This window comes from Cygnus olor, chromosome 6 (assembly GCF_009769625.2).
Source record: "Cygnus olor isolate bCygOlo1 chromosome 6, bCygOlo1.pri.v2, whole genome shotgun sequence".
NCBI lineage: Eukaryota > Metazoa > Chordata > Aves > Anseriformes > Anatidae > Cygnus > Cygnus olor.
The window spans coordinates 10,955,122-10,980,937 of record NC_049174.1 but is presented as its reverse complement, the minus strand read 5'-3'; the positions used below and the strand labels follow the sequence as shown (position 1 = coordinate 10,980,937).

The window sequence follows — 25,816 nt, the reverse complement described above, 5'->3', positions numbered from 1 at the left end:
ATCTGTGTGCAATAAATAAGCACTTGCTCCGAGCCATGAACGTGTTTGGAAGGGCGTAGCTTCGGGGAGATCTTAGCACTCACGAGAGCTTGGATGTTGTCAACTGGCTGAGTGTTTTCATTTAGCAGAGTGAACATTGATCCTTAAAGGTAAAAAATCTTTGTTTTTTTTTAATCACTAAATCAGGACAGCTATGAGGCGCTTTTAAATATTTAAAGATGGACCTGTGCTCACTTTTCCTAGGTGGGCTATAAGACTGCACAGATATCACGATAATGTTCTCTTACCCACACATCAAAAAGCAGGAAATACTAGTTTTATCAAGGTCTTTTATAAAATCTTTTTAATGCAAGGAAGTTGGAGGGAACTGCTGTTGCTTTGTCCCGCGGCCCTTTGATGAAGTTTGATATACAGCGTGTTAGACAATTTTGCATGCACGCACATGGACAGCCAGCTGCGGCCGGCGACGGGCTGCGGGGAGGTTTGCTCACTGAAGAGAGGTGGCTGCGTTACACGGGGAAGTGGTAGGAAATGAGGGGAACGGTGCCAGTCCCCAAAGCGTCTGTGTTCACCGGCAGAGATCAAAACTCCCGCTCTGGAAAAGCGTTATGCAAAGGCAAGAGCCGGCTTGTTCCCAACTGTCCAGGAAATTAAAACAGAGCTTTAGCTTTGCAGCAGATTATTTTAATGTGAAATGAGTTAGTGCTGTGCGAGGTGGCTTGAAAATGTATGTATGTTGCTCTACTTACAAATTTAGTTGTTCAAAACTAGCACGACTGCAGCTGAAAAAATCAAAGGCAGGCATCATGCACGAGGATCTGTTGATGCTAACGATGCCCATTCTGTTCCGTCTGTTCCTGGGGAGCAATGCTGCTATTTAAACGCCTGAGCATCGGTGGCCTTGGCAGGCTGAACACTGTGCCAGCGCCATGCCCAGAGCAGGCTGTGCAGCTCCTGTGCCTCGGGAGCACTGCCAGTCCCTGCTACAAACACTGTCTTGTTTTTCTTGCACGAGTAGCAGAGGTGTGTCCGGCGTGACTCTGGACATCCTGAACAAACGTGAAGGTGATAATAAGCAGTTGCTTAAAAACTTTGCTTAATGCCCAGTGGTATTTCCTTCCTTTTCCAAGAGAGTGATGGGTGAGGCAGTTGTCTGTGAGTGTTCTTCAGGAGAAGTAGTGCATAATGGAAATGATTCATCTGTGAAATAGCACATGGCTAAGCTGCCCGATGCTGTGTGGTTTATGTCAGTATCAACTGAAAGGCATTAGAAAGCTCTGACTTGAAGATTTGTCCAGGAATAGCTTCTGCCTTCACTTAATGTCATACAGAAGCTAGTCTCGGCCAGAATTATTTTTAGAGTAGAGAATTAAAAAAAAAAAAAAAAAAAGTGCAATCTGTAATTATTAAATCTGGAATGGAGCAATTTCTAGACCTGATGGAGTACCTATCAAATGGCTGCCATGTGGTTGTGAGAGCAAATCTCTTGGCTGGAGCTTCTCTTGGCTTTGAGCAGGAGTTGCAGTTAAACTTTGCCATAGTTTCATTAACTATTAAACTGTGGCTGCTTCTTTGCTGAGGAGTATTCCTGGATGGGCATTGACGAGTATTTTTGGCCAGTCAACGGCTGTAAACATTTCTTATTTTGGATACCCAAAAAAGCGACCTGTGAGGAGACCTGTGATGAATTCATGTTCTTTATGGAGAACCAGAGGGAAAAAATAGAAGGGGAAAAAAAAGGATAAAAAATATGCTTGGAGAGAAGCAGCTCTGCTGAAAGTTATTTCTTGAGTATTGAGGTGGTTGTAAGATGTCTTGAGCTCATGTGAGTTGAATCCAAGCCATTGGTCATGTCTGTGAGCCAAGTAGAGCTCCTCTGCTGAGACATCCTCACCTACTAAGCAGATGCCTCTGCTGTTCCAGAGGAAATCAGTACTATCCACAACATCACCCAGTCTCCTTCCCTTGGAAGATCTTTTCATAATTTTGATCATCTTTATTCTATTTTTATATATATATAAGTTGGTTGATCTGCTCTGGAGATCTGCCTTCTCTCCTGGGGAGATGTGCTAGTGCTGCGGAGGGAGGCAGCCCATGCTCCTGCCTGCTGTTGGAGCTGTGCCTGCACAGCGTAAAAAGGCTTCTGCTGATTCCAAAGGATGGCAGGAGCCACGTGGATGTATCTTAGGGTCTTCTCTTGCTCCTTGGGGGGAAAAAAATCTAGTAATAACTATGTTGGTTGAGGTATTTTTTGAGCCCAAGTTTCTTGCCAAATGAGAATTGAAGCGGGCAGCATATTTTCAACATGAGGTTTAATAACTTCACGAAGGGCAGAGGGGGATACAGATGTCAGTGTGTCAGTCTTGTTTCCCTGATCCTGTACTGACCAAAGGCTGCCAGGGCTGGGATGGATATGGTCAGAGCTCCTTCCATGTTGGTCACAAAGCCCTGCTGGGATTGGGAAATGAGAAGTGGTGTCCTGAAGGTGTTTCTGAAGGGAGCTCTGGATGCATGGTCAGTCAGCCACAGCAAGTGCCCTTGTCCATGCCGATGCACACGGAGCTGGGAGGTCTGTAACCTCCTGAAATGGTGACTCTCTTCAGTGGCAGGAGAGGTACATGTGAGAACAAGCAGTACGTGTGTGCACCCGTTTTGAACACTAGTTCGGTTTGCCAGCACACTCGAAGCTGGGATGTGTGGCAGAGCAAACCAGAAAACATTGTAGGCAGACACAACACATGCCATCTGCATGTACAGCATAAAGGATCCAAGCCCAGAAAGATACCTGCTTGTTGTGTGCATGCACACATTTCTGGGAGGCTTTCTTTGTCATCTTTCAATCGAAAGTCTCAATACCAGCAGCATGTTCTTACTGTCCTCTTTTTTGTATGAAGAGCAAAAGAAAGAAGCCAGCATCAAAAAAGACTAAATTTTATTGCCCAACTACTATCCTTACTGCCATCTTCAAGGCAAAATTTTATAAAGATTAACATAAGGATTTAATGTTGCTCTGACCAGGAAAGAGTAGCCCAGCAGCTACTAAGAGGCATCACAAGTGACTCTGAAGTTACAGTCGTGCCGAGTGTTACTTTAAAGCAAGGTTTTTCTGTTTCTCTGTACCAAAATTAGGCTATTTACTCATAGGATACAGATTTTTTTCACTTAAGAGTCAATAATGGATTAGGTATTAAGAAGAATTTAAAAGTTACCCCTTTTATTTCTTCAGAGGAAAGAAAGAAGTGTGGTTGTTACCATATTTTTAAGTCCCTATTATTTTCATGTCATTGTTTTAATAGTGAAAGCTTTGCAAAAAGGTAGATCAGAGCAATAGTTTTAAAAAAACGTGTTGTGAAAACGGCAAGCATCACTTGCCTTATTTTTCTGGTCTCTGCAGTCTCCATCTCTGGCTGCAGCAGGCTTGCTCCAAAGAGCCCCAGCTGCTGGGCTCGGTGGAGCTGCGGCGCTCCGTGTGTGCGGAGGAGTGTCAGGCTGGGGGAGGCTGCATGTTGTATCGCAAGAGCACTTAGGAAGTCTGTATATTTTGGATATTTGACTAAGGGCAGATAATAGGGATCAGGGGAATGGGGTGGAGGCTTGATGCCACAGAGCTATTTGCTAAATCACGCTTAATGCCTGGTCTCTAGCTTGTGATAACATTTCTTCGTTCTTCGTCTCTCTCCCCAGCTTGACCCTCTTCCAGAAAAGGTTTTCCAGCAGAGAGCAAATGCTAATGCAGTGCATTCAATGGAGAAAGTAATCGAGATACACAGTGAGTATAGCCCCATTCACCCACCTGATTCCCTGATGGGTTGCCCTGAGGACACCCATTCCAATTCTTCATCATCCTGGCAACTCCATCTTCAGCATCAGGCTGCTGCCTGCCCTTATCCTAGTTTGTGGGTGGTCACTGCACAGTGAACTGGATTTAGGCAGCTGCAAACTGGTCTTACTGTACGTGCAGTAGAGATGCACGGGGAACAGGAGATTCAGGAAGATGCTTTGGCTCTTGAGAGAGGACTGTATCGGTGCACCTGCCTTCACAGCCTGCTGTTCTGCTGGTACAGGTTGGAGCTGTTAAATGCAGAATTTTGTGTCAGTGAAGGTGAAGCAAGCTGGAAGGCATCCCAGTCATTCTGCAAGTTGTTCTGATCTCACTGGGGAAATCAGTATTAAAACTAGTGCAGTAAGACCCTTAAAATCTCTGTAGAGGACAGGCTGTCCTGCACTTTAGCATGTGTGTTTCTCTCTTCAAAAGCAATGCAAGTATCTCTGACTAATGTGAGTCTCGTTGTGCGTTGTTGCATCCATTAATTAAGAATGGATAAGGATAAAGTTAAGAGTGCTGCATTAAGCTGCTAATCTTGTGGGTTTATTTAGCTGGGGAGGTTACAGTCATTGTGGTTGAAGGTTTCCTGGGGACATTCTTGGGGAGTGAAAAGAGTCTGAATAACACGGGAATCTCGCTGTGCTAGGTCTTGACATCTTCCTGCTTCAAACATTTGTGGTGCAGAACTGGAAGGGGGGTTGGTCTTCATTTTTTAGGGAGAAAGTAGAGCTTAAAAGAGGCCGGAGCATTTCTCCCACTTAAAAATGCCCAGTAACTTTAGGAATCAGAATTCCATTTCTAGCAGCCACTCTGCAGACTGAGTGTTTAGAGCAGCAATGTGACACTTCAGCAGCACCTTGAGTCAGACAGTGGTTAAAACTGAGCACAGCAATTTAGAAAAGGGGCTTTGAGTAAGACCCTCAGGTCTGCTGTCCAGCACGGAAGAACTGAAGAGGTTTGAAAAAAGTCCCTCCTCCCCATCCACTGGCCTCACTATACAGGTTCCTGCTTTCAGGCTTTGCTGTGGCTTCTTGTGCACCAGCAAATTCTGCTTGTCCTAACCTGGGAGCCAAGAGGACACCTTTTATTCTGATGCCCTGAAGCCTCCTCTATGCTCTTTTCACTGAAAAAGGTTGTTCATCATAACAAACTGCAGCCATACAGAATTAATGCAACTTGAGCTTCTTTATTCCTAAGTGATTTGCCCAAAAAAGCATAGCAGGAACCTGACAGTTAGCAACTAAATTGAGACGTCCAGTCCAAATCTGGGTTGCATCCTTCCCTCTCATATATTTTATCTCTGGTAAAAAATTTCTAAGGATTTTGAAGTGAAAAGCAAACGTCATTATTTTTTGAGCACCTAAGTGCCCCCTTTTGTCAAGGCAGAGGGGTGTTGTACACCTCTGTGCAGCTATGATCCTCACCTCCAGCACTCCTTCTGTGTTTGTCCGTTCAAAAATCCAGTTTCGGCCTCCCACGATTCTTCCCTAGCCAAAGCAGAAGAGCATCTTTCATTGCAAGACAGTGATTCAGCCCTGATTTGATATCTTAGGTGTCCTTATGGGGTACACAGGTGCATGTTTCTAAATGTTCTTAATATGTTTTGGATTAAAATTTTGCTTTCTTGTGCCTGCACCCCTACAAAATATCTCCCAGCTTTGGAGAGCTGTTACATCCTTGCGCACCCTATGTGATGCCAGCTGTGGAAATCTGTTATTTCAGCCTCCTCCATTTTTAGTACTTCTGTATGGACAAGGGTTTTTATGCCTTATATCCAAGAAATAAGCTAAATAGAAGGTTGTTCCACTTCACTGTTTTGTGGTGAAAAAATGTGCTGCTGTTTGCATGCTTACTCAAACAACCAAACAAGGTAAACATTTATTCAAAAAGCAATTCTTTAAGACAGCAGAATTGCAGCACCATCTACTAACACAGCAACTTGGCATGAAGTGGGGGCTTTGGCAGTCCTTAGCAGTCACTTTTGCTATTATATAGGAAGTATATTGGCTTTTTTTTGTGTGTGTGTGGAGAACAAAGCAGCCTCTCACAGCAGCATGCTTGACCGTCAGGATAAACTATGAGTATTGTGTCAGTCATCTTGAGGGTGTCAGAGCTCATGGCAAAGAGCTGTGAGCGATGGAGGGAAGCCATCTCACTGCCTCTCCAAGCCCATGCTCAAGACACATGCCCAGGGCCGGAGGGTTTGCAGGAATATCCCTAGCCTTGCCTCACAAGCCAGGACTCCCTTGGCTTGTGTTCCCAGGAGCCAGCCTCCACCTGTGGCTTCCTCTGCTGCCCTGGGACCTCGAGCCAGTCCTGGAAGTGACAGTGAGTGCAGCTCAAGGTGGTGTTCTGCACAGGCAGGATGAGTCTTCCCCAGTCAGTTCCCAGCCATCTGCTGGGCCTGGAGAAGTGGGAACACGGTGCTCGACCCGTTATGGTGCAGATGCCCTGACTGCTCCTCTTACCTCTGCCACAGGCAAGTATTGGCATTCACTCCAGCGTTACGCCTCCACGGTGGGCTACTCCCTGGTGGAGGCACAGAAGTGCGAGAATGAGGAGGCAGAGACGGTGACGGCCATGGCATCTCTGTCAGTAGGTGTGAAACCAGCTGAGAAGCGGTAAGTTGCTTTCCTTCTCTTTTATCACCACAGCTCAGGGAGAGCCATGGTGGGCAGCCTTCTGGGTTAATCCTTTTAACCACTGCATGTGCTTTTCACCCATCTCCTGCCCTTCAGGGGCTCTCTAAAGACCTGGACTGCAAAAGAACAGCACTAACGTGAACCCTGTGTGGCACTTTAGTACGGTGCACACCGTGCCTGACATCTCTGCTCCAGTCGGAGCAGAACGTGGTTTTGGACAAACAGAGGAAATAGGTTTTGCCACAAAAAAAAGTTAACATTGCACAAGTGAAAACACATTGTCTAAAAACTTCTTGGAGGCAAGTTTTAATTCCAGGTCAGCCAGCTGGGCAAAATCTCCCTGGTGGGAATGTGGTGGGAACATAAGGTGTGAGACATAGCACCACAAATTGTCCAGCTCTGTCACGCTTAACCATCTTTTCTCTCTCCCCACTTTCCTCCCTGCCTGTCTGCGAAATCACTCAGACCTGATGATGAACCCATGGAAGAGGAACCTCCCCTGTAGCATTCATCTTTGAGCTGGAGTTCTCCTGTTTGTTTGTCTTCGTCTTGAAGCTCTGCCAAGAAGCTTTCTCTTGTTACTCCTGCGTCCTGTCATGGTTTTTTCCAGAATACAGAAGGACAACCAGGTGTAAAACAAAGCAAACGAAAAATCTCTCCATATCTATACGCGTCTACAGTATATATTTGCTGAAAATGAAAAATGCTGGTGAAGAGCAGCAAAGGACTGACACGCTGGGCACTCTTCCTCTGGTCCTCACTGGGAGCGGAAAGGGGAACGACGCCCGTGAAGTCTTTGGCAGAGTTGCCAAAAAGTAAAAATCAAAGATTCAACAACACATACAAAAATAAAACAAAAAGACCTTAATGTAAAACTGGTGCTTACAATTTGATTACCCACAATTCAGCAATCTCCGCTTGAACCACTCAACCCATCTTGTAGTTTCATTTCTTGGATTTTTTAAATGGCTCTTGCCTGCCTGTGAGTCAACGACATTCTTGTCAAAACCAGAACAATGTGAGATGGTGTATTTTTAATGGGGAGGGACAGGGAAAGAGGACTAGTCTTACATCTAAAGGAAAGGGAAAGAAAGGGGGGAAACACAAAAGAGGAAACGGTAGCCCAGATGGAGTCGGCTTTATTGTCTCCAAAGCCATCTGAAGATGAGTTTGTGCCTTTTTTTTTAATTGATGGATTTGGTGCAGCTGGATTTTTGAAGTTTGAGGAACAATGCCTTAAGTAAAAAAACAAAAAAACACACAAAAAAAAAAAAACACAGCAGTTCGTGAATATTTTTCCTCTGGTTGGGAAAGCCAAGAACTGCCATCAGGAAGGAAGACTTTTTGGCTTGTGCTGGCATGATGGTGGGAAGCAGGCATCAGCTGAACAGAGCGTCTCCAAAAACTGTCTACAAGTTTGGATTTGTTTTGTTTTCTTTCATTGCTGTTTCAGGAAAAAAAAATTAAGGTAGTTGCCAAGAAAGTGGCAAATACTGTTGGGTCTTTGAAATTCAACCATTTTTAAAATCAAATTTTCAAATGTTTTCTCTCTTCTACATTATCTAGTAATTGAACTTATCAATTTGGTTGTTGAAGCATGTATTAGACACAAATGCAGGTTTAAGACTGGAATGCTTTTTATTAAAAGCAACTAGCATGAGATATTGCTTAAATTGTTAGGTATAAATATATATATGTGTATAATGTATATTCCAAATGTATTCCAAGCTTAGAAACCGGATTCCTATGAATTATTGATAAAATATTTATAATGCATTTATAGAAAAATATATGTAATAAATGCATACTATAACAGTAGCCATTGAAAGCTCCCTAGGGACAGATTTGTGAATTGGAACGTAAAGGTGCTTTTGGAAAAGGATCCAGGTTGAAACTTGAGGACTTTCAGACGACAGGTTGGAAAGTTTTCAGATCGCCAACACGTTAGCCACTGGGCAACTACCCTAAACATTTGTATTTTAATTTAAGGTTTTTAGTTGTGATCCTTTTCTAACAAAAATGAGTTTTTTATAGCAAAGACTATGAATTTGCTGTTAATTTTTATATCAATATTTCACAAAACCCTAAAGAAGCCTTGTTTGTGTGAATCTGACATTTATTTTCTATTTGGCAGGTTTTGTTTCTGAATGGCAATAGCGTCTAAACCTTTTTCCTCCCATTTTTCTTGCTTGTACATTTTTTTCCTTTTTTTTTTCCTTCCCCCTCTCCCCCCCATCCCTTTAAGTCTTTTGTACAGTGAGCAGCTTTCTGCAGGCGTAAGGAATTGTTGCAGATTGTCAGAGTTTATTTTTGGAAAGCGTGCGTTTACCGAGGAGGAGGGAATGCAATGGGCTCTTTTGTATAATGATACCACCGACTGTATATTTCCTCAGTTCTGTTATAGTAGCTATGTAAAGAAAATAAGGAGTTTTCTTACCTTAAACATAGTAGTATTACAATGGGTGATGTATTTATCCTCCATGTGGATTGTAGTGAGGATTACACGCGGCTTTAGTAGCTACCATATGGAAGGCTTGTCAGACACTCGTGTGACAACTGGCATTTTCTCTCTCGCGCACACGGACACGCAGACACACAGACGCGCACACACACACGCACACACACACACACACCACGTACTTTCTCTCTCCTCTTCTTTCCGAATCACCGTTGCCGGTAAAGTCGCAACTTTAGCTGCCTGAAGGACTTTTTCCTAAGTTATTTCTCCGAGGAGGTCATTGTGGTGCGCGAGCTGAACCTTCAGCCTTGGCTGGATTTCCCTGTCGCCTCTGGAAAATGGCCCCTAGGAGAAGCAGCTAATCCCTGGCTCGAAGAGTTGAACAGCTTAGAGGAGACCGGATTGACACGTGTACCTTCTTACAGCAGTGTAGGATAGCACAGATCCCTCGTCTGAACAACCAAGGGTATATTTTTATTTTATTCTGTTATTATGACAACTGACGGGGTCATTTCTAGTAACTTATTTTCCAGTTCTTGAAGGGGCTGTTTTCATTCCATTCAGGACTCGCTTGTGGAAGGAATTTGAAGCATACCATACATGTGAGCAAATGCAAGAGGCTTTTGTTTTGTTTCTCAGTTTATAATGCAATTGAAAAACCAGACACTACTGTATTTGAGTTTTGCAGACCCAAGTACATTTTAAACTCACGAATAGCTTTGGTCACTAGGACCATCCTCAGTGTATTCTGAAAATAACCTTCCCGTGTCAAAACACGGCATACCTGCAGATGTTGTTTTTTCAAATGACCACTTTGCTGCTGTGATCTAAAATTAATCTGGCTGTGGAATCTGGTGACGTACTTTAAATTTTCCTTTAGCCGTTTATAAGCTGTGGGCAGTAACCACGTTTACATGATCATTTCTGTTGTCAGGTCTTCCTGGCGGTTTTGTATTTTCACTCTCGGTTGTGGCAAACCTTCTCGTGTTCCCGAGAGCCGCCGGCCGCGCCGAGCTGGTTTCTCTTACAGCCAGAGACACTCAAGAGCGCACCGCTTCGCTGCTTTCAGGATGCCGTGTTCGTTTCTTTACATCGTTTCACTGAGCTTTTGCCAGGGATGGGAAGACTTCCCAAGACCTTTAGAGCTCGTCTCCTCCCGAGTCCAGATCACGGGGATTTCTTTCCTTGCTGTGCCCGCACCCCAGGCCCGGATGCTCCCGGTGGCCGCCGTGGGCGCAGGGCAAGAGGAGCCCTCAGTTTCTGAGGCTCTTTTCACCTTTTTGAGCCGTTAGCTTCCTCGTTTCAGGTGCCGCTGCCACGCGCCGGCTGGGCACAGCCCCGCCAGCAAGGCCGGGCCGCTGGGCCGCCATCATGGCCTCCATCTTGGAGGCGCGGAGCGCGGCCTGGTCGTGGCCGCGCCGCAGGGGAGCGGGCCCGGCTTGCAGTACACAAGTAACCGTTTGGTTTTCCTTTGGGTTTTCCTTTTTTCTTTTTCTTTTTTCTTTTTTTTTTTTTTTTTTTTTTTTTACTTTCGATACGGAACATTCCTTTTTTATTAGTCGCAGTCATGTATTCATTCCATTCTTCCTTTTGTAAACTTTTTGGGCCCACGTCTTTTATGGGCATTGATATATATAAATATATATATAAATATATATGAATATATTTTTTTAAGTTTCCTACACCTTGAGGTTGCATGGTCTGTAAGGTTGGCATGTCTTTATATTGTATACAGATTTTGCACGCCAAACTTGGCAGCTTTGAAAATTAAAAAAAAATATGTGTTTTTTTCCTTTTTTTCCTTTTTTTTCCTCTCGTGGCATTTGCGGAGACTAAAGTTGGGACGTTTTTGTCACACACGCATGCACCCACACACGCACCCACACAGATACACACCAAGGAAGGAGAGTGGGAACATTTTTTTGCGTCTTACTGAACTTAAGAAATTGTGCTTTTTATTGTTAAAAAGAAAAAAAAGAGTAAATAAAAAGGACTACTTAAACATTTCTCATTTTAAGAAAAAGAAAAAAAAAGACGTTTATCTAGCACTTGTGACTTACCAATAATAGAGTTTATTGTATTTATGTGGAAACAGTGTTTTTAGGGAAACTACGCAGAACACACAAAGTTAACTGCCTGTGTCATTTTTTTTTAATTTGGTTGGGTATTTTATTTTAATTTCTTGGCTGGGTGGGGAGGTTGGATGCAACCCTTTGTCAACACGTAGTCATTACTTCTAAGATGATGAATGACAAGGACTTTAAAGAGTTAACTCTTCAGCACAGCTGTGTTAACTTTTTTAAAATTACTTTTACATGATGTATTGCTAGGTTTCACTTTAAACAGTCGTGTACTGTGCAACACTGTGGTTTAAAACAAGACTTTACATCAAAAGGAAAACGTTTCTTCATTGTCATGAAGTTGGGCTTGTTCTCAGCTCATCTTCTCTTTGTCTTTGATATTGATGAAAAAGTATCCTATTGAAAGAAAATAAATTAACACTTTTCTGTGCTCCATAGTGGAGGCGCTATTTTCCAATTTATGAGGATGACAAACTTATATATATAATATATATATAAAAGTGGGGGGAGGGGTTGAAACATTATTCACCCAAGAGCTTATTACAGATATGTAGTATCAAAAAGTTGTAACTATATTATATTCTACTTTATACCTATACATGCTCAGTATGACGTCACCATTGGTAGCAGCTACCAGTTTACGCTGTAATTTAGACACAATTTCACTCTTATTGTATGGACCCTACTTTAAGTGATGGTAGCATTCTTTGTGCTAAATTTTCTGATGGTCCTTTGTTTTACTTGGTGGAGTTGGAATATTTTTCTCATTCTTGTTTTTGTTTGTTTTTTGTTTTCATTTTTTTCTCTTTTTTTTCTCTCTCTCTTTTTTTTTTTTTTACTGGCCAATGGTGTCTTTCTCTGACAGTACCGACTTCAATTTCAACTTTATTAGGAGTCCAGTATTTTGTACCACATTATGACAACTTGTTATTCTTGTGGTGTAAATAAAAAGAAAAAGTTAATTATAGTACCACCTGTGTTTCTGTTGCTGATCTTCTTGTCGTCTGGTGCCTTCGGTCTGATGTGATATTTCACCTGCTACGTCCATGTGTGTGTCGTGATATCTGTGGAGGGAAAATTGTTAGAGCTTCTGCCCAATCTCCCTTCTGGTCCCAGATGCACGTTGACAAGTGCCTGCATGCAGGAACTGTAGGAAGAAAAAAACAAAGATATCCCAGTGAAATTGAATGTCCAGCAACAAGTCTGTGAAAGCTGCTGAATTTCCCCCCAGAAGCCAGGACTGAGTGACTTAACTAGGAAAATCAACAGAGAGAAAAACTGACACTTTGAGTCCTGCACTATTAAGCCTTTCTGTAGTTGTCACTGCTTTGCTGTGGTATGTTGGTTTTCATCGCAGGAGCATGTTGAGGGCGGCTGGGTGTAGGTTTCCTGTCCTGTTCCGCCCCGTTGTGCAAGGCTGGTGGGGAGACTCTGCCACCGACCCACAGGTGGTGTCCGTGCCTCGTGGAGCAGATCCTCCACACTTGCCTGAGAGGTGAGAGCCGTTGTTCAGCCAGAGCTGAACATCATGAGCCATAATGTGTCCATGCAGCCCCATGGCACCTCTGCAGGGTGAGGACAGTGGGGCTGGAAGCCCACCTTCCCACCCCACAGGCACATGCCGTTTTCCCAGTGGCTGCAAATGAAGCCACAAACATCCAGGATAGTCTCATCCTCAGGAGGGAGGAGGTGGTGAGGCATAGCTGGCTTTTGGGAGTACTGCTGGCTCCACTCGCACAAGGATCCTGGCTTGAAGGACCTGGATTCATTCCTGGATTTGCCCAGGACCAGGACTGAAGATCTCCCTGAGGTTCTCAGTGTTCCTCTCACGTTCAGACGAGTTAAGCAGTTTCACCCTTTTTCTTTTATGGGCTTATTCAGACATGGTTGTCTTCTATTTAGCCTCCATATCATCCTTGTGTCTGGAGCTCTCTGAACCACCTGAAGTCAAGTTTCCCCATGCATGTCAAACAACCATCCTCTGATTTCAAGGCAACCAGCTACACTTTGGATCTGATATCCTGTGCTTTCATTGCCTCCTTCCTGGATGAAGACAAGTCCTGGGGCACCTGTCTGAGCTAAGGCTCATGTAGCTCTGCAGGAAGGTTTGCCCATCATATGGGAACTGCTGCAGAGCACAAAAGGGAACAGGCCTGATGCCATCTGCCCTTCAGAGTAGTGTCCCAGCCTGCGAGTAGTTAATGAGGCAGTATACAGGGAAGAGTCAAAACCTAGAGACCAACTCCTGGCTTCAGTGTCCTGGCACCAGTGGTGGCACCACACTATTTGCAGGCAGGGACCATGAGGGGCTGGCAGCGGACTGCAATGACCCCACGTGCCAGCGCAGAGCATTGGGAAGGGTCGTGCAGGAGCTGGGGGAGTCCATCAGCTGCGGTGAAATCCCACCACCAAGTGACCCGGCCCAGCTCCTTCAGCCTTGAGGAAAGGGGCTGCTTTCGTGGCAGGGCGGGGTGTCTTGCACACTATTTCAGTTTCCGTGCAGTGCGTTTGTCAGAGGCTGTTAATCCTTTAAGAAGCCCCAGGTCTTGCTCTGCGAAGCCAAATGTGCGCTTCGGGCTCTGATAAATATTCATTGCTGAGTGGTGGTTTTGAGACCCTGCAAATTAGAGGGATGGAGGGAGGCTGTTTAAACGTGCTGGATGTTTTGGAGGGTAGCCTGTGATAGCGCTTCCTTTGGCATCCCTAGGACCAACAGGATCTGATTATCTGCATCTGCAGAAGTGCTTTTTGCTTATCCAAATCCCCTGGTTAAAACCTGCCAGTCCAGCCCCAGGCATGCAGCTTGCTGGGGAGCAGGACCTGGCCCGTGAGTGTTGACGTGTCAGGCCTGCGAATGCATCTGTGATCCAGAGCTGCCTAATCTCGCCTGAAATGCTCTGGGCTCGCTGCTCGGTGTGAACACGTGGATGTAAACCTGACACGATGCAGCGGGGAGGGCTAAACGCAGCCGTGTGGCATCCACGCTGGGGTCTCTGCGGGAAATAATGTACTTCAATAACTGCTGCTTTAGCAATGGAAATTTTTATAGCCAGAAATCTGTTAATCCTAAAGAAAATAACGGTGTGCTGAAACGAGCATGCCCCGGCCCCTTTGCGGTGGTTCCTGGGGCACCTGCGAGCAGCAGCACTGGGGGCTGCCCAGCGGCACTGGGCTGGGGCTGGATGTCCTTTCCCCTTCCCCTTCTGTGCTTAGGTGGCATTTTTCTTGAATTTTCTCTTTCTTAAAGGAGGAAGAGGCTGTTCCTCACTCTGGGCAACGAGTCAAGACTTTGTGCTTTAAACAAAGGTCCCTGCAGGAACAGGAGTGCTGCAGGGGAAAGAATAGGGTCCAATATTAAATGCACAGCCTGAGCACACGGGGGGCAAGAGTTCAGCCTGTGCCAGCAATACGTCCTGGTTTTACGATGGGATTTGGCTCTGTGCTGAGTGGAAACTTTCTCCTGGGGCTGGTGCATGTTTGATCCTCTTACGGGCTGCTCTAAAGCCCATTTGGGGGGTTGGGAATGCATTTGTTCTCTCTGCCTGGATGGAACATGCAAGACGTAAGTGTAATCCACAAAGCTGCCCTGGGCAGTAACACCGCACATTTTCCAAGGTAGCCCGAAAAGGTTGGTGGCGTCTGCTGATAAAGCCATACAGTGGTATGGGCTGATGGCTGCAGGTTTTTAATGAAGATGTGACCACCCTAATGCGAGTCCTGGGTGTGCTGGCTAAGGCCAGGCTTGGCTCTCCAACCTGCAGGCAGAACAGCAGCCTGTGGCAGGGGGTTGGAGTTAGATGGTCTTCAAGATCCCTTACGACCTGAGCCATTCTGTGATTTTATGATTCAGTGCTCCATTCAGAGCCCTGTGGGTGTTGGATCACATCACGGTGCCCAGCATGGCACGTGGAAAGTTGTATTAAGCGCAAATGAGCAAGCTCAGGGCAATACAGCAATTTCAGAGCTGACTGATTTTAAAAAAAAAGACAAGAAGATTGATCTGAGGTGCCGCAGCTGTGCTTGGAAGCCTCCTGAGATCAGACTTCTTGCCTCCATTGGCTTCAAGGTCCTCTTGTCTCCTGAGCAAATGTGCTGGATGGCCACTGTCTGAGATGCTCAGGGACCAGCAAAAGCTGGGCAATCTCTGGAAATGCAAGAAAACCAGGCCCTCAGCAGGGCTGTGCAATGCTGCTTGGTCCCAGGATAACACAGAATATATTTTAATAATTGTAAAAGAAAAAAAGAAACCTTCTTAGGCTGTGGGGAAGTCACAGTCTGCTCTTGTTTTACAACAGCGTAACTTAGCAAAAACAGTTCCTGCTGAGGATGGAGAATATATTCATATTTCATAGCTGTGCAAATAAAGTCTTTCACAGGCTGTGCTAATGAAAGGCTTCAGCAGGGAAGAAGCAAGTCTGGAAAAACTAATTACAGGTTTAGAGGGAGAATGGATCATCTCTGTGTGTACTGGGGCGCTTATCAGGTCTGACTGTGGGATTTCTAGTTGTAAGGATGTGGAAATCCTCAGGGCTGTACACCTCTGGCCAAGGCTGTATACCCCAGCCCTCACCTCGGCAGTCTTCCTCATGAGTAGGTCTTGGTGGGTGCCTGTACAGTTTTTCCTTAGGCAGGCAGGTAGTGAAGGGGCTTTCCAAACACTCTGCAACACCAATGCATGCAGCTGTGGAAGGGCCCTTCGTTACTTAAGCACTCATTATTTAAGTCTGGCAGGCTGTATAGTCTTCATCCTTGCAGGTTTTCAAGACCAGGCTGGATAAAGCTCTGAGCAACCTGGTCACAGCTGACCCTGCTTTGAGCAGGGGGTTGGGATGGAGACCTCCTGAGTGCCCTTCCTGCCTGAATTGTCCCATGAACCCTCTGGAAGCCTGTAATTGGGAAGTTATTTCCCTGTGCACTGCTGTGTTTTGATACTTCAGCTTTCCAGCAGCCTGCCTACAGCAAAGTCCTCCAGCCTCCGTTGTTCGTGTGCACTGAAATCCTTGCCTGCACAGGGACTTGTCTCTTGAATTTTGTGTTCATCCTCCTATGGTTCCTAAACCTGAGAGTGCCCACAAGGCCTGGGACTGGTACAGGAGCAGCCGGTGCTTAGCCAGGAGACTGCAGACCTGGGACCTGCCTCCGCTCCAGGACCAGCCTGGGGCTTTGCTTTCAGAGCTCAGAAGGAGACCACACACTTCTCTAGGTGAGCCATGGGGAGCCCATGCCTGGTCTCTCCTCACTCCCCAAATTTAAAGCATGCTTATTGCTTCAGTGTCAATAACAAGGGTTGGCAAAAGATTGTGGCATGCATTGCCCCCCTGCTGCAGCACCTCTTTACCTGGCCAAGCTGCTGCTAGTCCCCAGATGTGCAAGGCTTCAATGAAAACCACCCAAAAAAGTGGGTGTAGTGCATGCAGAGTAGCTGCAGGGAGAACATTTCCTCCTGTACAGGTCTGGTGGCACAGACAGAGCGGCTGTGTGTGCAAGCTGCAGATTGATGAACCCCTTACGTATTTCATTCTGCCCCCTTTGAGTGGATTTCATCTATTTTTTTTCATTTATTCGTTCCTCGATCCCAAGGAGAAAAGGTATGGAATCTGCAAATTCAATGTATTTTAAAGGAAAAAATAAGCTTTTCTTTTATTTGGGAACGCGTGTACAGAGGGCACAGTGCGTTTGTGTTTGTATCAAAGCAGAGCTCTCAAATGGTCAGCAGTTACAGAGGTCCTGCAGGAACAAGAGACCTGTTTTCCATTAGATGAGGAAGGGAATGGGGAGCAATTCCTGAGTTTTAAAGGGGATTAAATATCCAGAGTCCTTGAGAAAGCTTTCAAAATTTCACTCTTCAATTATGTGTTTTAGTTTGAAGAAGAAGAAAAAAAAACTCCCTCTTTCCCCACTGCGTAGAGCAATTTCTGAAATCCTCCCCAATCCCTGTGAATAATAGAGGCAGCACGAGCTTAGCAACTGCGTTTCAGCCAGCTCGGGTCATTCGGTGGTGAGCGGCAGGAATTTCTGGGTGGCTCTGGGGCCTGTTTACCCAGGATGTTGGGCTCGGCGCTGATGAGGGTCCCTGCCTGGCCACTGAGCCTAGCCATGGCAGGGTTGTGCTGGGCTCCAGGGCATCCTCTGGTCTCAAATCATTTTCTGCTGCGCTCTGGGAGAACAAAGATTGGAACCAAAGGGGATAAAATACACCTTTGGGAAAGGTGGTGGTTGTGAAGGGGGACAAGTTGAAGCAGAAACTATGGAAAAATGCTGCTGGGAGCCCCAGGAGTGTCCCAAACCTGATGAGTGCTAGGCAGACGCTGATGCAGCCAAGAGCAGGGAGTCTGTGCGGCAGCCTAGCATCCCCCTGGCTTTTTTTGGCTGAGGAGCCCAGGGATGCCCGCAGCAGCGTCAGCTCCTGAACCACAGCTCGGAGGGATGCAGTGGGGCTGCCGCATAGCTGCGAGCTCACCCCGCAGGGCGGCTTCCCATAGCGCCGGCTGGAACCCGATCAGGGCTGCCTGGTTTCCTCCGTGCTGATTGATGACGGCTTCTAATACGCTGATATACTTTTCCCGTTTTATGGGACGGTTGATGCTTAGCATGTGGTTGGGTAAATGGCTCTGTGTTCGGCGGTATAACAAATTGTCTTGGCCAGGTTTATCTGTTGGGCTTCATTAGGGACCTCTGTTGCGCCAGATTCTGGGGGTGCTGAAAATGAGACTTGAATTGAGTTATTCCTTGCGGGTTGCGGGCTAATTCTTCTTTCATCTAAAGCCTTTTCATATTTGACCTCTCTCCCCCTTATCTGTGACGGGTAATTTGATTTGCACTGTTATTTCAAAACAATTCCTTTTGGTTCCCTTTATGAGTTGAGAAAGGCAGGACTTAAGGACTTAAGTATCACGGGCTGCTTCCAAGCTCTGTTTTGAAGGGGCTTGGGAGGACGCGGGGGGGGAGGAAGAGCAATCCGACCGGAGCAGTGAAGTATCTGCAGATCCCATTAGGATTCCTCCGAAGCGCATCTCGGATTCGCTCTGAGAGCTGGCGCAGAGGCACGATGGATCACGCCACAGTCTGTCAGAGCCCCTGTTCCAAAGGATCCCAGCTCAAAGTGCTGGTGCTGCCGGTCTGTTTAGCAATTTATTCCTGGGGCAGTGCCATAAAACTCCTCTAGCTGAGCTGTGCTGGCGTTTGTTTCTGGAGGGAGGAAAATAACACACAAACACGCAGCTTCACGGCTCCCAACCTCCCACTAGTCTAAAACATGGAGCCTTGATCTTCGTCCTGGGGTCCAGAGCAGCTTGTTTCCCAAGTTCATCGGCAGGGCAGCCAGCAGGTACCTGCCCAGCACTCACTGCAGGGAGCCAGCCCTGCCAGCCAGGATGGCCAAGTGGCGTTGGCATGAGCTCAGTGGTCTGCAAGGAGCTTGAACAAAGCCCACGCCAAAACCCTGAGGGCCACCTCATTGGGGTGGAGGTGCTGGAGAGAAGTTCCCGAGAGCAAATGACCTCCAAACAGCAGGCAGACCTCCTGCCTAGAGTCTCAGATTTGCAGTAATTGCCAAAAATAAATAAATAAATAAGGCAAGCTATGAGTCACCTGCGGAAGGAGCTGAGCCTCATCCTCCAGAGCAGAGACAAACTGCCTCCAGGCATGGGCAACCTGTGGAAGTTTTGGCTGGTGGTGATGGCAGTGAGACAGCTCTAGAGATAATTATCTCACTCAGCAGGAGTGAGGTAATTTTGGTCTTCCCCCTTGTCCAGCTGCAGGACAGTTTTCTGCTTTTCCCTTTCCCTGTCTGAAAGAAGATTTGCCTGTCTCTTCCTCAGCTGTGGGACCGTGGGGAACTGGAGTTTGACGGCAGAGCTGCTCAGACAAAAGCCAAACAGAGGGAATTAAAAATTGCTGTGAAAAAATGTTCTGAAAAATGTATTGGCTTACAGTGCTCAATGGAAGTTCTCAAAGCAAGAAAATCTTTACTGGAAAAAAAAATCAAAAATAATCTCCCAGTCTTTTTTCCTGGGCAAAATAAAATATGTTAGCCCAAGAGAACACTTCATATTTTGGTTGGTTGGTTGCTGGAAAAGTCAAGTGAAATGAAAAGAGGTACACTGCCACCAAACCATCTGTTGGCTTGGGCAGCCTTGCACAAGCTCTGCTGGGCAGTTGGTGAGAGCCAGCTTCTGGTTCACGTGCTTTTCAAATTTTTAGTTGATTTTTTTTTTTTTTTTTCCAGACAACTTGGATTTCACTCGAAATCTGTCTGGCAGGACCTGGCTTCCAGCCTGCTTGGAACCGTGGCCCATGGAGATTAATGACATGGAAAATGAGGAACACTGACTGTAAAACTCTGAAATTGTGGGAAAAGACAGCTTAGAGCCAGCCTCTGGTGAGGAGGTGTGTGACTTGTTCTGGGATGGTGTTTGGAGAGGCAAAGGCTCCTGCTGCTCTTACAGGGGAACAGCCTCATATTTAACAAGAACGTCTTTAAAAAAGTCTGTCTCTCTGCTCACAAAGGAGCTGGACTGTCTGAAGTACAGCAAGTCCTTTCCTTCCCCTCCCAGAGGGTGTGATCCAGGTTTCCGCGGTCAAGAACGTGTTCCTGAAAATATGGGACAGCACGGGCTGGAGCAAGGAATCAGCCAGAAACTCCAGTCTCTGATTTCACCTCCTGACGTGGAGAGGGCACGTCCCTGCCCTGTGCCCCAGCCTTCCTGCCCGTAAATCAGCAGCTTCCTCGTGTGTTTTGGGGAGCCGTGATAACTGGCATGCAGCAGGTGCGAACCATCCTCACCGCTTCCAAGGGTTTTCCTGCAATGCCAAGGCACTGGGGATGTGCTGCTGCTTTTGGGGACACTGAACTCTCAGGCTCCAGTCCGGTGTGTCTTGGTTATGCGTTTGTGGCTGGACTGGTGATGGTATGATGGTGCTCAGACTGGCAGGGGGATTCTGGGGGTCTCAGGCAGCAGGAGGAACAGGGAATGGGGATGCAGGTGGTGGCTGTTTCCCCTGGGTGGGATGTCTCTCTGGACTGGCTCCATCAGGTCTCCCAGCCACAAGGAAAGCGAGTCATCTCCTTGTCACAGGAAACAACGCTAAGATGTGTCTCAAAATCACCTCTCATTTAATGCTGGTAGGAAAGAATTAGCAGGAAAATACCAGCAAGAAAGTGTTTCTGTAATACTGGGCATGGGAAAGCAACACCTTATGAAGCCACTGCCACGTGGCAATGGTGCCAGCCTTGCTTTTTTTTTTGAGATCTAAAGTAGAAGACAGATGAAATGCAGATTCAAAATCCTATTTGTATCCAGACAACAGGCTTTCATCTGGGAAAGTCCTCTGAGCAAAGTGCATCTCTCCACCAGGCAGGTATAATTCACTTAGAAACACATCTTGGGTTTCTTGTCCCCAAAAAGGGGCTTGGGCACCTCTTACTGGAGCAGGATGGCTTGGCTGTGGCCACGCTCTGTGCGGGAGGGATGTGAGCAGGAGCCACGAAGCTGAGACCTTCCCTAGAAAGCTGCCATTGGGCTCAGCAGCCTGCTGCTGGCTGGGGGAAGCAACTCCACTGTTCAGGTGAATTTTGGGATGTGGTTATTTTCAAAACTCCTCGCTGTGTTTTTCATCTGGATAGTCACTACTCCAAAAATATCGTAGCTTGAAATGTTTTTGCAAATGAGGGCGGGTTTGAGGTAGGTACAGAGATGCTGGGGGGGCGGGGGGGGGGGGGGGGGGTGGATGGTGTGGATATGGGCTGAAGGAAAAAGGTGATTTCCACCTGTCAGGTCATGCACTTTGTCACTTTGTGCCCAAGGGTTTTTGTGCTTGTTTCCTGCCTGGCAGAGCTCTGTCCTCTGAGCCTCTCACTCTGTGTTTCCTTCCCCAAATCCCAATGGAACGATAAAAGCCCTTTTCTCCCCATTCTGATTGCACGCACAGCTCCAAGCTGAGTCAATGGAGGCAGTGGTGGTGAGCACACCCAGAGGTGGCACAGAGCAAAGGATTTTTCATTTTTCTGCTGCAGCTCCCTCTCTCAGAGCTGTCTGCTTCTGGAGCAGAGGTGTTTGGCCATCCCTTCTGCGGCACGGCTGCGGACCTTTCCCAGCAGCCTGTCTCGAGCAGGACCGGTGGATGCAGGCGCTGGATAAATCAGCAGAGCAGAGGCTCAGAGAGCAGTGATTTAGGAGGCTGGGGCATGTCCCCTTCTGGTTGTGACCCTGTGAAAGTGGGCTGGGGAGAGGGAGAGGACCGTTTGAAGTCCCAGCCAGCCGCCTTTCCTTTTCAGCCCGTTAAGCCAGAGCTGAGCTCGATTGAATTAACATCCCCTGGGTGGAAACAGGGTGAGGGCAGGCTGCTGCCCCGTGGGTGAGCCCGCGGTGCCCGTGGCACGGAGAGGCCGGCTGTGGGACCATCCCCGCCCTTCACAAACAGCCCTGGAGGGGCTGGGTGGGTGGTTTGGTCCTTTGATTATTTCCCCTAACCCAGCCCAAGCAAACAGTGAAGAAACCAGTGAGAAGGGAAGGTGAGGATGAATGAGCCCTTAGATGGGGAAAGGTGGAAATCACCTGGAAAGAAGAAAGAAATATATATGTGTGTATGTATATATATATTTATATACATAAATTTATATAAAAACCTGACCCAGCCCTGAACTTTTCTGGCAGGGAAGCAAAATTCATGAGGAAACATAGCACAGCCTGCAATTCCTCATTATATCAGTGGGAGCGACGTTACCGGGGCCAGTAAATCTGCCAGATGGCAAGGGGGGGATTAGGTGGGAAGGTGGGACCTGCAAGAGGGTGTTGTGTCTCCCCTCCCCAGCTCCCCCTCCACCCCCACCTTCCTTGTTCAGGAATGTTAATCACCCCAGCTCCCAAAGTGCTCTTGGAGGTTTGCTTACAATAAAATCTTTACAGTGCTTGGAAAGGGGTTTTCCTTCCTTCTCTTCCTTGCATGCAAGGTTTGGGAGGGATGGCAGCTCAAAGCTTCTGTCCTGTTGGCGTCTCTGGGTTCTCTCCACCCACAGGAGACTTGAGGTGAGGAACCTCTCAGTGATGCTACAGGCTCCTGGTATGACGGGGACCAAAACTTGCACTGGCAACAGTCTGTTTCCTTGTTTGTTAACGCCAGGTCCACGTGGTGCGGCATCACCGGCAGCATAAGCACAATTGGGATGAGAGGAGTGTGGACCACATCTCTCCACATTTCTTTGAGCATCCTGCAAGCCCTCGGTGGGTTCCGGTTTGCTCATCAGGTGGCTTTTGCCATGTCAGGGCTGGGATCAGGCTGCAGCCAGACCCTCTGAACGTGTTAAGGCTTGTTTGCCCATTTGTCTGCCCAAGCATTTTCAAGAAACTCACAGAAATTTAATTTGTCTGAGATAACTGCCCTCGGTTAGGTTAGTCTGCGAACAAGGAGCAGGCTCAGAGTTATCTGCAGGGCATGGAAAAGGAAACAACCCGATAGATACATGCCTCAAAATCCCATAAGCCTCGTTTGCTTAAGTAACCAGACCAACGCTGCCAGGTTAGGGTTGGTCCCAGCTGGGTGTTGGCTGCCCTGTGCTTCGCAACACTTCTGACACATCAAGGAAAAGCCTTTTCAACAAACGCATCAACAGAGAGAAAATAAAAGATTAGAAATCAACAGACTGGCAGAGAACCCAGCTGGCACCTTTATCCCCAGACTTATTTATTTTCCACCATCATTGTTGTTGTCCTTGCTGCTCCATCACGCCAGGAAAAACCGCAGCTCGGTCCTCCTTCCCCAGCTGTCCTGCTGCTCCCCCTTCAGCCTCCGCTTCCTCCTCTTCCTCCTTGTCTGTCTGTGGCTGCGTGAGCTGTGAAGGATGGGCAGCTTTTCTGGAGGGGAGGAGGAAAAAGCGCTTCCCCAAGGGCTCGCTGTGATTTCTTGCGAGTGTTTACAGGATTAATACTGGCAAAAATCGAGCCGCCGGCGGCTGTGCCAAGGAATGATATCACGGGGCTGACGGACTCCAGAGCTGCTTGGACAGATCCATGAGAGATAAAAGGGGAAACGGTCTGGTTAGACCAGAGCCCCAGTCGATCACCTTGAGAAGATATACAGAGTATTTTTGGAGATAAGTACTGCAGCCCAGCAGGGCGCTGCCTTCAGCCACCACAACCAAGCTGAATGGCTGGCACTCTGCAGAGCCTGCTGAATTGTGGTGCGGGGCATACGTTTTGGTGACCCGAGGGGGCTGTGTACACACACACAAGCAAAGTATTGACCTATTTGCTAGTGATAAAGCCAAGCAACCCACTGCTCAGCTGCAGAGCTATCTGCTTCCTGGCGTGCCTGATGAGAAAAGCTTTACTCTGTGGGGGGGTCAGTGAGTAGGGAAGCAGCTGGTGGGGAAGCACGGCAGAGCTTGTGTGCAGAGCTGAAGATGAAGCCCTGCTTCTGCCTTTCCCAGGGGAGCACCTGTGGTTCTTCAAAGCTCCTATCAGCAAGGAAAGGCTGCTGGGGGAGGGAAGCAGGGACAGGGATGCACAAGCACAGCACTTTCTGGAAAGTGGCATCCCGAAGCAAAAGATCTTTTCGTACAAAAATATCCAGAAAAGGAGATCCACGGGTTGTCTGCATTGCCCCTTCCTCCAGCTAGGCTGCTGTTTTTGCTGCAGTGCTGGTGAGGCCAGGAGGCTGCTCCTAGGAGAACCACACATGCATTTTCCAGTGCCATAGAAGTACTATGTTAATTGGATATCTCTCCCTCCCTACTGTGCTTTTGCAACTAAACTATTGAACTTGTTCTTTACCTTAATGTTATGGTGCATTACTAATTGCTTCACTGTGGGTTGGGGTCTCAGAGGTATCAAGTCAGTAACGTGTAAAATGCAGCTTTCCAACAACAGAAATGGAGTATTCTTTACGTCAAGAGGCTGCCACTAAACTGCATGGCTATAGTGTAGGTCTTCTGCCCTCACCTCCACCACCCCCAAGCATTTCCCAGTGACTTGTACATTGCACTCCAAGAGGGACACTTGGGCTGGCTCAGAAACACTAAGACATGTCCTAACTTCTTTGGGGGAAAAAAAATAAAAGCACCTCCAGAATTTCCAGACTGGGAAAAAAAAACAACAATCCTTTCTTCCACTTTTCTCCACGTGGAAGTTTGCTCTTAATTAATACAGGTCTTTTATTTGGGGTTTGTCTGATTATTTATTTTTATGATGCTAGCGGGAAAAGGCTAATAAGGCCTGTAGCCTTAATGCCCAAGCTGTGTCCAGGTGAATGTACAAGGCAAGGCCTTGCTCGCTGACTCCTACAGGGAAAGGAGTGTTTACATGACCTTGTGGCTTTATGTCACTTCTGATGAGGGACCATGGAGACCTGAGACCTCACTGAAGCCACAGCTGACTGCAGCAAACTAATCAAAAAGCACGTTATCATCCATGCATCTGTCCAGAAATGCTTCAACCAGCCATCTGTGATTTATTTGCAGCACCTATTTTTGGAGCCTGTGATGAATGAACAAGGTAAGTCCAGTTTGGGTTTCATTGTCCTTTGTTCACCAGCATCCTGCCTGGGAAAGTCACCTTCCCTCTCAGGGTACTGCTGCCAACCAAGGATGGCCTGTGAGGTGTAAGAGTCTCACACGATGGGTTCTTGTGTTTGGTTTGATTTTTTTTTTTTACTTCTGGTGACGATTTATCACATGAGCACCCTGCGCAGAGCACAGCCCCATTGTGCTGCGTTCAGGCAAGGAACGTGGGGCGCAACAACCTGTGCTCCAAAGGGTTCATAAGAGAGGAGAAAAGCATGGGAATGAACAAAAGCCCTGTTCCTCCTCGCTTTGCAGGTGGGGAACTAGTGCAGATGTGCATGAACAGCAGGACGTGTCTCACCCTGGTATAGATGCATATTCACCTATCTCAGCTCATCCTCCAGATTCACCCTTGAGTGGATGAGAGCGCCTCAGAGGGCAATTTGTCATGTTTGCCCCAGGCTTAGTTTGGTTGTGACAAAGCAAGCTCTCTCCATTAGCTACAAGAGAAATGGTTTATACATGGCCCCATGTTCAGAGTTCCATGTCGTGGAGCTGTGGGACACCACCTGAAAAGTGCCCCGAGGTACTTCTCACACCACTCTTTCTTTTCTTCCCATGCCAAGAATTTCTTGTTTTGCAGTGCTTGCAGAGCGTCTGCCTGTCTCACACTTGTTCCTGCCCAGAGCCCAGTATTTCCCCAGACAAACGGGCATCCAGACAAGCCCAACCTTCAGAACATCACAGGGCAAATTCAAACTGAGTCATGTTATATTGCAGTGGTTACAGGATGAGATTGCTTATAGGGCCAGGCAGTAGAGGCTCAAAGAACACTATATGATAAATTACAAAATGTCGTCAGCTTTGAATGGTTTTTGATCTTCTGTCAGCTCAACGATGACTAATATGATGCAGCATCTGTGTGTCTGCCTACATCACTGCAGGCAGCATATCATGAGCAGTGCAGAAATAAATCATGCACATCCCAACATACAATGAGAGTGTTAGAGGTTGGGTCAGGTACCAAAGTCATGGGCTCCTATGTTCCCTCATGCAACAGGGTGCTCTGGGTGCTAAAGAAATGCTGTGGGGAGCAGGATGCTGTCTCCCAGCCCAGAGCAGAAGACTGCACTGCTTTTTTATGGCTTGGTACCTCACACATACCAGCGTCACCCTTTTTCCCTGGCATACTTGTGGTTAAGAGTCTAACCTGACTCAACAGCGACCTGAGAAAACATCAGTGTCCTTGCTCTGGTAACCCAAGCTAATTACTGGGAAATGACTAACGGGGATTGGACGTAATCCTGTCTC

The 25,816-nt window shown here is 47.0% G+C and overlaps 1 protein-coding gene, 1 long non-coding RNA gene and 1 pseudogene across 29 annotated transcripts in view; all 3 read left to right on the top strand.

The window, feature by feature from the left end:
- Positions 1-7,317, top strand: part of HDAC4 (histone deacetylase 4) — a 250,075-nt gene extending 242,758 nt beyond the window's left edge. For all 26 annotated transcript variants that reach the window (XM_040560768.1, XM_040560759.1, XM_040560762.1 and 23 more), the window contains 3 exons: positions 3,685-3,769; positions 6,306-6,447; positions 6,934-7,317. In XM_040560768.1, coding sequence (XP_040416702.1) covers positions 3,685-3,769; positions 6,306-6,447; positions 6,934-6,973 — 267 coding nt within the window. In that variant the 3' untranslated portion in view covers positions 6,974-7,317. The remainder of the gene's footprint in view (positions 1-3,684; positions 3,770-6,305; positions 6,448-6,933) is intronic.
- A 2,980-nt stretch (positions 7,318-10,297) lies between these two features.
- On the top strand, positions 10,298-13,024 carry LOC121072179 (annotated as a pseudogene).
- A 2,230-nt stretch (positions 13,025-15,254) lies between these two features.
- On the top strand, positions 15,255-22,815 carry LOC121072342. Of its 3 annotated transcripts, XR_005821137.1 has the most exons (3): positions 15,255-16,210; positions 19,235-20,367; positions 22,129-22,815. It is a non-coding gene; the product is annotated as an uncharacterized LOC121072342 (long non-coding RNA). The 3 variants fall into 3 exon arrangements; XR_005821136.1 differs by having other exon boundaries at positions 19,235-22,815; XR_005821138.1 differs by lacking the exon at positions 15,255-16,210 and adding an exon at positions 16,314-16,595 and having other exon boundaries at positions 19,235-22,815.
- The last annotated feature ends 3,001 nt before the right edge of the window (positions 22,816-25,816 follow it).